A 16,824-nucleotide genomic window follows, 5' to 3' on the forward strand; every position below is an offset into this window, starting at 1 on the left:
CTTTCTTGCAGTCACAGTGTTCTTGCTTCAAACTGTCATTCTGACTTCAAGTTTACTATAAATCTAACATAACATCAAAGAATATTAAACTATTAAAACTATTCAACAAAACCATGCGATTTTGTCCAATGAAAGTTCACTAATCAAATGGTAATGTATGCTATTAAACAAAAGCAATTAAAAATGACAATCTTTTATTATATTAAAATAAACGACAATATTTGACATAGTTAATAAGGAAACGATCACATAGCATAAAAACATAAAATATTTACTTTTTTTTTTTTTTTTTAAACAAATTGTGCCCTTTTCAGTACTGCATCTAAATGTGTCAATGTCACACATTTTTGCATAATTAATCATACATTTGTGATCGGGCGATGCATATTAACCATTTTTAGCGTCGACAAATTCCCCCAAGCAATCAAGTGCGCGTCGCTAATCAGAAGCTAACACAGGCTCAAACTAATCTGTGCATTCAACAAAACTCAACGCAGCTCTGCTTACCGTTTGACTTTGACGTGACAGCAGGGGTGCACCCGTGTTTTTTGCATGATAGTGTTTCATGCTTGATCAGAAAAACTTGGTATGGGGGGGGCGGTCATTATGTAAATTAGCCTAATTGTCGCATCGTAATCTGGCAACATTCTGGACTGCTCACTCACCGACGTATTTTTATCTTTTTTTTTAAACTATTGAAATAATTAAAGATTGACTTAGTTCAATTTGGCATTTGATGCTATTATGTTGAAACTGAAACGACTTCCGGTTGTGCTCTGCCACGCGGAAACGGACCGTCTCCTCTCCGCACGCAGACACAGACGCAAGTCTGCATGGCGTTGATGTGAGTATAAAAATGCTTACAATCCTGCACTCGTGTCCCCGCTCTGCATGTTTTATGCAGCAGGCTGCAGGGAGGGAAAGTGCGTGTGTGTGCGCGCGCGCGGGGGGGTCTTCTCAGCAAAAATAAAAAGCCGTTTCATTTCACTGCTGCACCTAAATCAATTCAATTCTAGGCTGCAGCCCAGGATGTGTATTCAGGCTGAAGCAGAAAGCACACAAACTCCTCAGCTCACAGTCAATAACTTTTATTATTCACATTAAGTTGCTGCGGCGTTCGCAAAACCAAATAAATTACACGCGTAATTGTTAGATAAAAAAAAAAAGAAAAAAAAAATGAAAGTGCAAATCCCAAACCATGTAAAATAGGACCAACCGTCGCACTGGGCCCCACAGTCGCTCAAAAAGACAAGGACAAGACTCAAATGACTTGAAGACAAAATCTTGGCAACAGGAAAAAAAAAAAAAAGTTGACCAAAAACGGAATGGAGTCAGACACCAACACTGTGCATGCTCCGACAGCAGCCATTTTTTTTTCCAAAAAGACGACAACAATGTGGTGAAGTGGCAATTAAAAACGTCATTTCAGAACGTGGCCATTTTTCAGATAAGAAAATGAGCCACGAGAAACTTTTTTTTTTTTTTCATACAGATAAACGACCCACTGCTTTGGAGTGATGGTGCGAATGTCAGGTGGGGAAAATTAAGTTAACAGGTGAAAGGTTGGGCAGGGTAAAAGCAGGCCAGGTAACGTGCATGCAAGTGGTGGGCCAGGTAAGGTGAACAGCAGGTAAGAGGGGGCAGGATGGGGGGCGGGGGCTGGTCACATGGCATCAAAATGGAAGCGGTGGGCTTCCTGCCTCTTCTCCCGGTCGTCTGCTTTCTGAGGTGCACAAAAACACAAGAAAAAAAACGATCAGACGACACTTAAAAAACAATCAACCCCAGCCCCAACCCTCCATCCCCCCCACACAGCCGCCACCCATCCCCTTCACATGACAAGCTAAGAATATTCATCCCGGCCAAAAAGGTTTTCGCCGACAGCAGCAATTTCTCACCACGCCGTCGACTTTCTTTGAAGTGACAGCTGACGTCTTATTGAAATCGCACGCACGCTCGCACAAAGCTTCTTGTCCTTGCGTTTAAAAAAAAAAAAAATTTTTATGCACCTTATCCATCACGACTAAACATTTTTTTTCTTACATACTACTTCCCCCCCTAACTACAGTGGTGCTAAAAGGCCAAAAATGCACAATATTCGTGATCACAAACAAAAAGTTGAAAATTCTAATTGAGCAATATCCCAAAACGGGTTCATCTGTGAAGGACCCCCGGAAATGGCAAACGTCCTTAAAATGGCAGCTTCAAACCAAAATGGCAGACTTACTGTGAACATGCATACTTACGGGTGCGTAGCTTGGCGACCTGTCAGGCTTCACGTCGTATCTCGCTCTGCCGGTCGTTGTTTTATCTCTCGGATGGTTTGTAACTGTTAGGTGAAGCTTGTGGCTCTGTACTTGTGACGTGCAATGACAATAAATTTGATACGATTCCATTCCATACAGAGTTTGAATATAATTCAGCGATTCTTTTGCGGACCACGAGAGGGAGACCAGAGCACAATTTGAGAGTTGAAGGTGTGAAAAAATAAATAAATTGCCGATGGTTTTACCGGGTGCAACATTTCAAAAGAAGAAAACCTCGCACTGTTGTAGAAGTGTTTGTGGACAAGATTAACTTGAGTCTTTATCTTCCCATCATACAAAGAGTTATTTTTAAAATATGTCAAAACTCTTTGATGTTGAATCCTTCCACCCGAAAGATGAGGCATAATTTGTCAGCCTGTCACTTGTGTTTTTTTTTTTTCCACACAAATCAATCGCTGATTCATCTTGCCAGGTATTGACTGATGGTCCCGCCTCTTGTTTTTTTTGTTTTTTTTTCTGCGGTAAAGATGAAAAGCCGGGATGTTCTTTACTTTGGCAATGCACTCTGCCATCGACGCGGACGCTCTAATCGGGCATCTGGGGGACGGCATCCGTCATCGGGGACCCGTGAATCATCATTAAGCGGCGGCGCATTGATTTGTGTCCGTCCGACGCTTTTAATGACGCCGTCGTCTCTGATGTGGATTAATTAAGTCGGACGCTGCGCCTCAGGTGGGAAGACGCTTCCTTTGGAGTGATTGATCGGCCTCCTTAAATATTCCTCTGCTTTGCTCCGTATGGATGTTTGCCGCGTTAAGTTAGCAACGGGCTCATCCTCACGTCTGTCCTCCACCTGACTTTGTTGTTAGGAGAGCAAATGCCAGCGAGTAAACACAGCCAAATGCAAAATGCCAGTCAGCCTTCTGGTGCTGACCTTAAGTAAGGCGCTACTAAACACAACAGTTTTTTTGGAAAATACAACCACTGAAGCCAGTTTGACTTTGTAACATTAAATTTAACAGCACTGTTGATCACGGGAAGACCTACAAAAAAAAAAAAAAAGTCTCAAGAAGTCATGCCTGTAAGGACACAGTAAGTCTGCCATTTTGTCTCGATGCAACCATTTTTGGGTGTAATTTATAAGACAAACTTGGTCGTTCCTGCCCCAAAACCAGTTTCACTTAGCAACATTAAAAGTAATAGCACTGTCTATCATGAGTAGACCCACAAAAAGTCTTAAGAAGGCATGCCTTAAAAGAAACAGAAAGTCTGCCATTTTGGTTCAAAGCAACCATTTTCAGGTGTAGTTTGTCTAGGGTCCTTCAAAAAAACGTGTCCGTTCCTCCCTCAAAGCCAGTTTCACTTAGCAACATTAAATCTAATAGCACCGTCTATCATAGGTAGACCCACAAAAAGGTCTTATGAAGGTATGCCTTGAAAGAAACAGAAAGTCTGCCATTTTGGTTCAAAGCAACCTTTTTCAGGTGTAGTTTGTCTAGGGCCCTTTAAAAAATGTGTCCGTTCCTCCTTCAAAACCAGTTTCACTTAGCAACATTAAATCTAATAGCACCGTCTATCATAGGTAGACCCACAAAAAGGTCTTATGAAGGTATGCCTTGAAAGAAACAGAAAGTCTGCCATTTTGGTTCAAAGCAACCATTTTCAGGTGTAGTTTGTCTAGGCTCCTTCAAAAAATGTGTCCGTTTCTCCTTCAAAGCCAGATTCATTTAGCAACATTAAATCTATTAGGACAGTCTATCATAAGTAGACCTACGAAAAAGTCTTAAGAAGGTATGCCTTAAAAGAAATAGAAAGTCTGCCATTTTGGTTCAAAGCAACCTTTTTCGGGTATCGTTTGTCTATGGTACTTCAAAGATAAACTTGTCCATTCCTCCCCAAAAGCCAGTTTCACTTGGCAGCAATAAATGTAATAGTATTGTCTATCATGAGCAGATGGTGCAGACCCACAAAAATGTTTCATTTTGGTTCGAAGCAACCATGTTCGGGTGAAGTTTGTCGATGGTACTTCAAAGATAAACTTGTCCGTTCCTCCCCGAAAGCCAGTTTCACTTGGCAACATTAAATGTAATAGCGCGGTCAATCATGAGCAGACCCACAAAAAAAAAAAGTCTCAAGAAGTCATGCCTTAAAAGACACAGAAAATCTGCCATTTTGGTTCAAAGCAGCCATTTTATGGCCCATATAGGTCATTTTCAGGAGTCCATTTAAAGACAAACACATCCAAGAGATTTTGTTTGCTGGCTTTGAGGTACGTATACTGGCTAGATGGGTGACAGTAAAATGCAAAGACTTTGGGTTTTTGCAGCTACGTGTGGGTGTAGCATAGCTACAAAATTTAACTTGACTCTCCATGAGGTTATAGCTTGACAAATTGCTGGAAAATCCAGCCAACGAAGCCAGTTTCATTTATCAACATGACATCTTGTAGCACTGTTGATTACGAGTACACCCACCAAAAATCCTCAAGGACCCGCGTCCAAAAAGGAAGGAAGCGTGCCATTTCATTTCGAAAGGAACCATTTTAAGAGTCCATTTTGAGCTTTTTCAGAGATCCATTAAATTACCTCGCAATTTTGCTCGACTGCTGCCAAATCGTAGCTACTAGAACAGCAGAGTGACACTAAATTGTGAAGGATTTGAGTTTCCGTCACTGTGGTGGTGAAGTTTGACCACTTGCAATAAAACATGAAAGTAACTCCACAAGGTCAGAGCTTGAAAACACAGCATTAATTTTTTTTAGCAATGTCTATCATGAGTAGATCAAATACAAAAGTCCTAAAACAAAACATGTTCAAAAAGATACTAAAAGGCTGCAATTTTTAGTTGAAGTGGCCATTTTGGTTCCTTGAAGAAAAATGTGTCCATGAGATTTTGTATGCATAGTAACAGATGAATGGCGCAAGAACACAAAGAAATCTGATTGCGTCATCCATCTGTTACTATGCATACAAAATCTCATGGACACATTTTGGACACAAGAATCCGATTTCCCTTATGAACGTGGGTGAAATTTGGTGACTGCCCATAAAAACGCACAAAAAGCTTAGGGTCACACATACACGCACACACATGCACACACACGCGCGTGTGGCAGATGGCTGCGTAAGGATGCCAGCCAAGACTGAGCTCAGCAGTCGGCGTTCACGCTGTGAGTCGCAAAGAAAAGAAAAAAAAAAAAGAGGTACAAAAACAACCAAAAAGTTGCAAGTTCTCGCGTGCACGTGATGTGCGAGCGAGACCGTCGCGGCGTGAGCAGGAAAGATGAGAAAATAAACGGCGGCGGAGGCTCCCCGGAGGGTGTATTTATGTGACTAATGAAAGAGCAGATCCGCCATGCTGAAAGGACCGAAGACGCCAATAAACGAGTTTTTCCGAGGGATGTTAGCTCCGTGTCAGTGTTTGTGTGCGCGTGCCCGACCTTCTCCTGCCAGTGGAGGATGCCGATGATGACGAGGATGAAGACGCACACGCCGATGAGGGCAATGGCGGTCAGCAGCACGCTGTTACTGGGCGTCAGGTACAGTTTGGCGCTCCAGCTGCACACGGAAAGGGAAAGAAAAGTTGGCGTTACGATTGGTTGGCCTCGCTCTAAAGTTGCCATTTTGTGTCAAAAGTTGGCAAAATAACTCGGCCGGTGGCGATTCTCTCCCTTCACTTTTTACATATTTTAATGTTACGGCCTTAAAGCGATACAAGACTTTTCATTTTCCAATATTGGATTAGGCATTGTGTATAAACAATAAAAGTGCAAATATCTCTGGCATCTTATTCCCTGAATTTTATTTTTAACCGTTTCAGTATCAAAATAAAAACATACCACGGGTATCCTGGTCATGTGATCGTGATAACGTATCCCGTGCGTAAACAAAAGTCGCCTTCGGTCATTTCAATGGGAGTTTGCTACCACCGAAAGCTTTGAAATTATACTGACATCAATTATGTATTTGGCGTATTGTGATACAAATGAAGCTGTTGGATTCCGATCTTGTTTATTACGACGTATTGTGATATCCTCCGTCGCGTTGGAAAATATTGTGACACCTAGAAACCATCTGCTGCTGGAAGATCATTAACGTATACAGTTTTGTGGCATCCATGTTGTATGCGCTCGTGCGCTGCCATCTGTATCGTCAATTGCGAGACCGCGCACGCACACACACCATGGGGTCGCATGCCGTGTGTGCGTATGTGTGTTTGCCCAACACCAGAAAATCTGTGCCGCTAACTTAAGTGTGCTGTCGCTAAGTGGCGGCAGATGAGGTGCTGCCGCTAAGCCAATGGTGTCCATGGCAACGAGCACCCCGAGTGTCCCGTGGTGTGTGCGTGCGTGCGTGTACCTGCTGGGCTGATTGTGCGGGTAGGGGATGACAATGAGCTGAGAGTTGGGGATGATGGCCGTCCATTCCTGCTTCCTGGACTCCTGTGGAGCGGGGGAGGGGGGGGGGGGGGCAGGCACACACGTCAATTATTCTTCTTATCACGATATCGCTCGACTACAAGTTCAAATATTTCGAATCAGAAAAACACATACAAATGAAATCGGATGATTAGCCTGCAGCTAAAATGTTCAACACTGTTGGCAATCGTTTCTCCCATCCTGCCTTGGGGCAAAAACATCGAGTTGAAACAAGCTGCCATTAAGAACACATACACGCCCACGCATGCGTAACACGCGCGCTGCATCGGCAATAAGAGCATCACTCGCCATTGACTTTCGCTTTACTTCAATGGTGAAACGGAAAAGATTTACTAAGTGACACAAAATTAGGTAGGACACAAAAGCATGAAAAAGATTCAAGGACCCAAACAGTGCATTTTATTGTCAATTAATTTTGACAGTCTTGGAAACTAGCGTGATATCAGTCATCGCCCTGTATACTGATACCATTTGATATTGTTGAAAAATATCACAATAATAGGATTATATCAATGTATTGTGATTGATTGTATACGACAGTTGATATTGTTGTAAAAGATTGCGGTAAGCTGATTTTAGTGCTGTATCGTGATACCTTTGATAGCGTTTGATAACTAAAACGGTATTAAGACACCATCTTATACCTTTGATACCTTCAATGGGGAGGTAAAGATATCCAAAGGTCATGATATACGATATTACAATATGAAGCTCACGATACAATAATTATCACGATATTGTGGGGAGTTTGGCGATATTTAAAAAAGGTCACAATATTGTAAGAAAAATGAGCTCATACTTAAAAAAAAAAAAGCACAAGCTTCTGCTTTTGTACATAACTGCAATGTTATTATTATTATTGTTATTATTATTATTATTATTATTATTATTATGTTGTTGTTGTTAATACACGCACACATTGAGCTTCTCCACATATTGACTTGGTTGACAAGCATATTCCGTTCTCCTTCATCTGACATTTAGTGTAGATTTTAAACACGGAAGGGCCAAAACATCCCCAATGAAAATTAGATTACTGTAAAAAAAAAAATTAGCCACGAGAGGGTGCTAGAACTGCACGAATGGAAATCAACCTGACTTTTTGAACAGTGTTGCATTTAAATATCATGAACATGACGCCGACGATATTGTGGCAGTTTTAATATCACGATATCGCGATATCGCGCTTATCGTCACATCCCTACACTTTAGTAGAGATGGAAAATACAACTAAGAATTTGATTATCAAATTGTGGCATTATGAGGGAGGAAAAAACAATTTAAAATTCAGGTTTCAAGGTTTCAATTTGGGATTTAAAACAAAGGTTAGGATTTATAAGTAGTGTTTGAAAGAATAGTTTCAGACAGATTTATGATTTCAAGCTCGGTTTTGAAGTCGGGCTTTGCCTTGCGAAAGCATATTAGCTTTATGCTAACAGTGTGAAATAGGTTCACAAATTGCATTGATTTTGCATTAGAACCTGTAAAATAACCAACAATGCAGCAATCTATACAGAAAAATAATACACGCAGGCATAACATCTTTCTGCTCTGTGAAAAAAAAGAGCTCTGCCGAGACCTTCTTTTTTGTGTTCTTCCATTTTTTTTTTTTTTTGTGTGTGTGTGTGTGTGTGTGCTATCTGTATGCGTAGACCACACTGTCCCCCTGAAGGCCAAAGTGAGCACAACAGCATCACGTGTACCTCTTGAGAACGTGGAATATGATTCATATTTGAGGGAAAGCTATGCGATGTTTGACAACATTTTCCTGATTTGAATTGGAAACTCATTTTTAATCACATTTTCAAGAACATATTGACATTTTTAAGTGTACTGGCGAGTACTCAACCGCATGGTAAAATCCCGAATACACCTCCCCCTCCCCATTGCTGCGCCTTTGCGCTTGTTTGCAAATAAGTGAGGCGTTAATAAAGTCTTCATCAACACAACATGGCCACGCGTCAGCTCTCCACTTCCTCCTCTTCATTGTCGTGAGTTGATTAGTCGTGCAGACGGCTGAGAGATGAGCTGCTGCTTTGTTGTCATCGTCTTTCCTCGCTTAATAAAAGGCGAGCAGACTTCCTTGGTGCCCCACAGGGATGTCATCGAGTTTATGTAAAGAGGAAGAGAATAAGGAGGAAAAAAAAACCCTATGTGCATTTGAAGCTGTATCTGTAACCAAACCTTGACTTGAAACCCTACTACTGTATGAGACCTCAATACCATTTTAAAACCCAAACTTAAAACCTCAACTGGGTAATTTTAAGCCCTAAGCCCTTCGAAAGTGAGCGCTGCAGTGATTGGAGCTCGTCTCAGTAGGCAGACTACACAAGTCTGCGTTCCCGCCATTGTTTATTTAACACAGCCCACACCAGCACGGCTGCGAAGGGCTAACTTCCACTCACCGCTTCTCCGGGCCGGTGCGGGATGCCGACTACCAAGTGGTTCAGGAAGTTGGCGCTGCGTCCAAGGCCCAGCACGGTGTAGGGCAGCTGCAGGGAGAAGTGCGCCGACTGGCTCAACTGACCCGCTGCAGGAAGAAGAAAAACTTGAATGAATACTAAACAAACGCAAAGCATAAAATGAATTGATCAAATAATTCATGATCCATCCATCCAGTTTCTTGACCGCTTCTTCCTCACAAGGGTCGCGGGGAAATAATTCATGATGAAAAAAAATAAAATAAAAAAAAAAAAGAAGCAAAATAAAAGAAGTTGAAATGAGGCAATCCAGTTAAAAAAAACTAAATAATGTATTAATTTTCAATTTAATTATTCAGAATTTATGTTGAAGATTTATTATATAATTACATAAAAAATGAACATAAGCGAATACATCTAAAACACCTGATGTAGTGTTTTCATCTTGTTTTCAAAATTAAAAACAAAAATTGCTACGCAAAACCACTAATTATACGTGTCATTAATATTATTATTATTATTATTATTATGATTATCATGTTTTACTATTAACCCCTCCACATTTTCTAAAAAGTAAAAATCCGCATATAAATGACAGCCATGATGAATACTACTGGGGGGGAAAAAAAAGAAGTTTTTTTTTAAACCCCCCAAAAATCCAACCCCCCCCCCCCCCCCCAAAAAAAGGTGTTGCTGTCAGCCATTGTACAGCCATTTCTTTTAATCAAATTGGATGCTTTCCATGTTGCAACCAGGAAACGGCAAATGCATGTCTCATCATGCACTTATTATAAGATGGATGGAGAAATAAAAAACTACCTTGTTATGGACTCTTAAACATTACGACCTCAATGGCTACTTAAATGAAATTAAACATCAAATTCAAATACTCTTTTATGAGTAGCGTCCAATATAAATCTATTACCTCTCTGGCCTTCCTTGTTTCAGCCAACCTTCTATACCCTGCACCCCCCAACCCCCCATCAGCTGCTGGGTCTCGCCCACGCTGTCCATGCAACTCTTCCAAGTGCAGCCGACATAAATCAACCTCTACGTGGTAAACAAAGATGGGAGGAGAGAGAGGAAAAAAAAAACGAGCGAGCGCGAGCGAGCCTGGAGGCAGCCAGTGATCAGAACTAATGTGGATGGACTGCACATTGCAAAGCTCTGCCTCCGCCTCGCTTAAACCTCGACATTGGCCGCTTCCTTCCAGTCCGAGGTACCTCTGGAGGGTCGGGTCACAAACGAACAAACGCACTTGAGCTCTCCGAGGGTAAAACTATTACGCGAGGCTGCGACACGCACTCGCAGACCATTTTGGCTTCATTTTTGGTCATTTGCAAGCCGTTCTTCAAAGATGTCCGATTGTCAACTAATTGCTATCAAGTTTGAACCATGCGTACTAGACAGATGTGCAATGGAAAATGCAAAAAAGTTTGAGTTTCAACATTTTGGGGTGCAAGAGGCATAGTTTGAGTTTTAGTTTCATTACGTTTCACTTAGCCCCATGAAATCAGCTTGTCAATTCAATCATGAATTTGATCAGATTGCTACTATGCCATGACCCACGTATACTAGACCGATGGACAAAGCTAAATTGCGAAAACTTTAAGCGTTTATCAGACAGTGCATGACGACGTCCCTTGACGACAGACAACTTTTTACAAAACCTTTGTGGTGGTTATATAAAGGGAAAGCTGTACAAATACTTGGCCCTCACAGTGTAAGAGCTCTAAAGTGTCCAAGGCTATTTGTTTGGGATGTTTTTTTAGCTGCTTCATGTGGCTTGGCCTCAGTGGATTGTGTGTGTTGATCAAGCAAGGCTGGAGGCTGGCTTGAGAGTCTGATGTGTGTGTGTGTGTGTGTATTGGCGAAAAGAATACAGGAAATGTGGCGACGGCTGGGAGAAAGCCATCTCACAACATGAGGATGCTGGCATGATGTGCATGCGTGTGCGTGCGCGTGCGTCACATCCCAAAGCCAAGTCGGCTAGGACTTGGCAGGGAATTCCAGCCGGCACACATGACTGATAGTCAACAATGGATCTCTTAGATGTGTGTGTGGCTCTCAGTGTTTTATGCTAAAGTCTGCATGTATGATATGCCTGCGACATTGCTACGTATAGAGCACACACTTGAGAGTAAACGTTTCCCAAAGCTTACTAGGTCAACCCGACAGTGAAATAGGAAATGAATAACTAGAATCTGCATTCCATAAGGAGGAGGATGTCTTGAATGAGCTCATAGCATAACATATTGAGTGGAACGTGCTCATTTATGCATGGCGACGGGAGGAATATACATGGCGTGCTTGAGAAGTTCCAGGACTGAAAGATATATTTCAAACCCAAGCAAGTTTTTCCCCTTCAAAGTAATCCGACTTGGAGTCAAACACGCTTTCGCAGCCTCGTCTGCCACACCTTCATGCGCTCTGTGAAGAATTTTTCCGGTGTCGTCCGCAGCGCCATCATCGTGGTCATTCTGATGTGATCAAAATGGGCCCCCCTTGACGAACCCCTTGAGCTTGGGAAGGTGGGAAAAGTCACACAGAGCCAGTTTGGGTGAGTCGCTGATGCCCAGCTGGGGTTTTTGAGTTTTTCCATGCCCTCTTGGGGGTTTAGATCAGGGGATGTCGTCCATATTTGACAACTGCGAGCCAATGAAGCACCTTGAGACTCTTCTGTGATTGACACATTTGTTTTTTGTTTTGTTTTTTTATACAGAGCATCATCGAAATTATCAAGTTTTGATGCACTTGTGGAAACTGGTGTCTCAAGTCATGTTGAGGAACTCCTACTATTATTATTGATTATTGTGATTTGTTATCTTCTTTTTTTAAGTGCTCCATAGAGTTGAATGATTCCAAGAAGATTGCTTGGCAAACAGACAAACTAGTGAAAACAAGGGATTCATTAAAGAAGCAAACAAATGACTTCAAAATGGCGTTTCCCAAGTAATTCCCATTCCATGCGCTGGTTGCTATAGAAACCGTTCCTGATGGTGATAAAAGGAGCAAATTGCAGAGGATGAGGAGAAAGAGGGGCGGGGCAACCATGGACCATTCTAGGTGTGGCGTCAAAACTCTGACACTGAGGAGGAAAAGTCAAGGCGCATCGGTGTCAGATCGCACCAGCTAAAAACAGCCAAGAAAGGTGAAAAGCAAAATTATGGACGATCGTCTATGAAGCTTGATCTAAAACCCATTGAGCATCTGTGGAAGGTGCAGAAACATGCCGTCTGCAGAAAGCACCCTTCAAACCTCGGCCAACTGGAGCAGTTCGCTCATGAAGAATGGGACAAAACATCAGCTGAGAGGTGTAGAAATCTGATTGAAAGTCACAAAAATTGTTTGACTGCAGTCGGGAAGATGAAGTACAGTTCTATGACCTTCGACAACCTCAACGGGATGAGGGAAGAAACAAGCAACTTCTTCTCAGGACATCAAGAGACAGACAAGACAACAAAGGTGGCGAGTATTGCTGCGATGATTTATGGCGTCCATAAAGTGGCGATGGCGACGTGGACGTGAGGTGGGGCTGCGAGATTACAGGGTCATGCATGAAAGAGAAGAAACAAGACAGGCGTGAGTTAAGAGGAGGGCACCTCACCATCATGAAGGACATAAAAACAAGGACGACGGGGGCTGATCAATAACAACTTTACATCTCTCTCTCTCTCATCATCCCTTTTATTTTCCTTGCAGAAGAAGAGTTCCTCTCCATTTCTGTTTTTAGTTTACACGTAACATCCTCTACTCCCTATTTTCAATAGTAAGTTTATCTTATTCTTTCTCTTTAATTTTTTTTTTTTATTGAAAATGTTGCAATCACTTAACCAACCAACAACTTAACCAACAACTTAACCAACAACTGACAACCAACCAAATTAACAAGTGACCAATGGAGCACTTAACAACAGACCAATCAACCAACCAACCTCATTAACAACTGGTCAACCAACTACCAAATGAAAGAACAACCAACAAACAACCGGCCAACTAAACGAGACGGGCAACCGAGTGAACTAAAACTGTCTATTAAACGAACAATTATCCAACAAACTAAAAAAAACAAATGCGACTGAGAAGTGACGAACCAACCTATTTAAAAAACAAACAGTGAAACCAACCAACCAAATAGCTGACCAACCATCCAACCGGACTGACACCCAACCAACCAACCAACCAACCAACCGTGTTTCCACCAAGCAGATTGGATCACTTCAGTTTGATATACATTTTTCAGTATTTCCATTATTTCATAGAACATAGTCACTTGTTACAATTGTATAACATAAGCATAAGAATGGAATGAGACTAAAAACAGTGCCATTTAAGTCACCTACTTGGTGTTAATGTGGCAACAATCAAGCACGACTCACGCGCTGAATCTGCAGGTGGACACGATTCAGGCTTTTACTTGACTTAGCCTTCAAGTTGTTTTGAATCTTCCTAACTACTAAGACATAATCCATATGCACGCAGCATGACTACTGTTTCATTTGCAAAAGGTCACGCATGCATGTAGAATGAAGCGGAGGGTGTGCGTGCTGTGTGATTTTGTGAGTTACTAATCCCCCCCCCAAGTCATTAGGCTAATTGGACAGAGTGAAGAAAGCTCAACATTGATTCTCCGCCCCACGAGCACACTCGTCTCCATCAGTGCTAAGACCAGACCTGCATTTTCCTGGTGGTTTTCGAAGAGGACTCTCACAGTAGAACCCAGGCCATAACCGTATTCTATAAATCCAATAAACAAACGACATTGGTAGTCAGCAGACATCGGCAGCGCAATCCTCATTTGAATCAGCAACAAATTCCTTCCGAGATACACACCTCATGCAGATGTCGGAATGTGTACAAGTGCAACAGCCAAGTATTATTCATCAAGAGACCTTGAGAAACAGGTCAGCAAGTTTAAAGGGATACTTGACTCATTGAACAATTTTCAGCAGTGAGAAGTTCATATTTTCTCCAGAATGAATTTGATAACTATTATTTTTCATGTACAATCAATACCTTTAAAAATTATTATTTTTTCTACTTGCTGTCGACTGATGATGTTGCTGAGGAAGTAGGTAACGTACAATCATGGCTCACCTGTTTTCTGGGTTTGGTCAGTAAATTGAGCCATGATCGGTCGATACCTCAGCACAGGTGATGTCATCAGTTGACAGCAAGTAGAAATAAAAAAAAAACTTTTTAAAGGTATTAATTGTACTTTAAGAATAATGAAGTTACCACATTAACTCATTTGCTCCCAATAACGTGTAAATACGTTTTTTTTTTAATGTTTTAAGTGTCCCAAAGACGTATTTATACGTTTTGTTTTTTGGTTTTCATGCTAGAGCATACAGAAGGCTTTGATGCAGCCTTTCAACTGCAAAGAACGGTTGCAGAAATGGTAGTTATTACACAAACGGCCAGCAGGTGGCAGCAGAGCAAAGGAGATCAACCAGGGCCATGTTGAAAAAAATCTAAATTACTTACAATTTTAAAGAGATTTGTAAAAACTGATGAAACTTAGCTCTCTTCTAATGCTAATTGCTGCAAAACTGAAACAGATGGAAACACAATTTTTCCTGATGAAAGAAGAGACTTTAATCTTTCTTTTGATAGGTTCCATGCTTTTATAGCAATTGAACACAATATTCTGTGGGCCTTGCAAAATCAATCAAAATCCAATAAAACAGCCGGGAGCGAACGGGATTGCTTCTGTGAAAATGGCTGGGAGTGAATGAGTTAATTATAGACATTATAGACAATTACTGCTGAAAACGGCTCAATCAGTAAAGTAGCCATTTAATAATGTGAACAAACTAACACACAACTAGTCGGACAACCAACCAAACAAATTAACTAGCAACCTACCTACCTACACTTGACAAAAGGCAAACAACTCAATGAGCACTTCCCTTCACAATTTCATGTTTTTAAATATAGGGATGAAACTCAAAAAAATGTTTTTTAATTAATCGACAAAATGATTGTCGGATTAATCAATTATTAAAATAATCGTTAGTGGCAGCCCTACAAACCAACCAACCAACAAAAATGGCTCACCATCGTGAGGTACTACTAACTTGCAAAAAAAACCCCAAAAACATCTTGGTGTGCAGGCAAGCATTTATCACTACGAGCCTCTCAATCTCAGCGGGAAGTCACTGATGAGCGTGCTTGCTTGCCACGCTCATCCATCCTACCTGCTTAGCATGTTAGCAAGCAGATGCCCACCCGTATGTGAACACGCACACATAAATGCACGCTCACTACACAAGTGCCCACTCCAGGTGATCATCTGCTTTGCTCTTCGCCGTCTCGCGTGGAGGCGAAAGCGAATGAAGTTCACAGCGTGGCCTCACGCAGCGAGTGCTCATCTCTTGCAGTCCCTAAAGCGACAAACTACAAAATGAACGCACTTGAAATCGCCACACACAAGCTCACGCGCACACACAAACAAGTAGCGGTTCCCTGGCAGCATTTTGCTGCTGTTAAATGAGGAGTCAGGGGAATAGTGCTGGCGAGGCCTTGGGCTACTCAACTTCTCCTTCGCCATGTGCACTCCAGTGGAAACACAGTGGGGAAAAAAAAAAAAAAGTAGGGGAGGCTGAATTACAATGAGCCAGACAGCAATCATCCGGAATGTTCTGATGCTAAATAGTTTGGCGTTCTGCTTGAGATGCGACAGAGAGATAAGATTGTTGTCTTCATAGATGCTTCATGAAAAAAAAAAGAAAAAAAAAATGCAGTTTGTGTAAATCCATGTTGGGTGGCATGATTGATGCATTTGTGGCGACGTGATTGGGGGCCAGCACTTTCGCTCAAGTTAGTACATTTGAAGTGGAAGATACACAGCACGTCGTGACAACCAATCGGCGTTGAGAACGTACACAAAGCATATACACACAGTGTGCTGTGCAGGTAGCATGGAGAAACAATGCAGGACCAAATAGTCATTGTGGGCACCTGGAGCTGTACAACAGAACCGGATTCCAATATGGTTGGGACCAAGCCAAAAAGGAGCAGGCCTGGAGAACGGGGAGTGAGAAAGTTGTGTATATTCTTGTTTACAGCTGTTAAATTGTGAACTAAGATACTAATGAGCATTAGCAACCACCCCCATTGAAGAGTAATGTTCATACATTTTTTGGTCTGTCAGGCCAAATGCCTGTTCTTTGTGGAGAATAGATATTGGAGATTGTTTTGTTGTTGTTGTTGTTGTTGTTGTTGGTAGATTTTTGGGGGCTTTATTAAAAAAAACAAAAAACAAAAACATTTATTTTTCCCCATAAATGCATTTCAATGCGTGCATCTATTACGTACGGATTTTTCATATTTGCGTGCTGGCCTGGTCCCTATCCCCTTTAAATAGTGGGGTTCCACTGCATAATTTTAAGTTGTAATATCACCAATCACCATTAGATGGCAAACCTAGCTTAGTTGAGCTTACTGGCTCTTAAACTGCCCTATACTACAAAATAAGTAGACCTAATCATTTGTTTGTTTGTTTTTTTTGGTGTATTTGTAATAGTCAAAGATGGAGCAGGATAACCATAGCATGGTAGAGAGACATCCACCTGAGCCATCATGATGGAAGCAGACGACAGTTAGCGGGATAGTCAAGCGCCTAGCTAGCTTGCACAAAAAGAGGCTAGTGGTCCCAGCCAACGAGAGTTTACTGCACCAAGACAGTTGAAAGCCT

The 16,824-nt window shown here is 41.7% G+C and overlaps 1 protein-coding gene across 1 annotated transcript in view; it reads right to left on the reverse strand.

The window, feature by feature from the left end:
- Positions 1 to 1,072: 1,072 nt before the first annotated feature.
- itfg1 (integrin alpha FG-GAP repeat containing 1) overlaps positions 1,073 to 16,824 on the reverse strand; it is an 84,834-nt gene continuing 69,082 nt past the window's right edge. The window contains exons 15-18 of the mRNA XM_077520140.1: positions 9,111 to 9,235; positions 6,626 to 6,708; positions 5,707 to 5,824; positions 1,073 to 1,723 (exon numbers count right to left, since the gene is read on the reverse strand). Coding sequence (XP_077376266.1) covers positions 1,664 to 1,723; positions 5,707 to 5,824; positions 6,626 to 6,708; positions 9,111 to 9,235 — 386 coding nt within the window. The 3' untranslated portion in view covers positions 1,073 to 1,663. The remainder of the gene's footprint in view (positions 1,724 to 5,706; positions 5,825 to 6,625; positions 6,709 to 9,110; positions 9,236 to 16,824) is intronic.

This window comes from Festucalex cinctus, chromosome 4, assembly GCF_051991245.1.
Source record: "Festucalex cinctus isolate MCC-2025b chromosome 4, RoL_Fcin_1.0, whole genome shotgun sequence".
Taxonomy (NCBI): domain Eukaryota; kingdom Metazoa; phylum Chordata; class Actinopteri; order Syngnathiformes; family Syngnathidae; genus Festucalex; species Festucalex cinctus.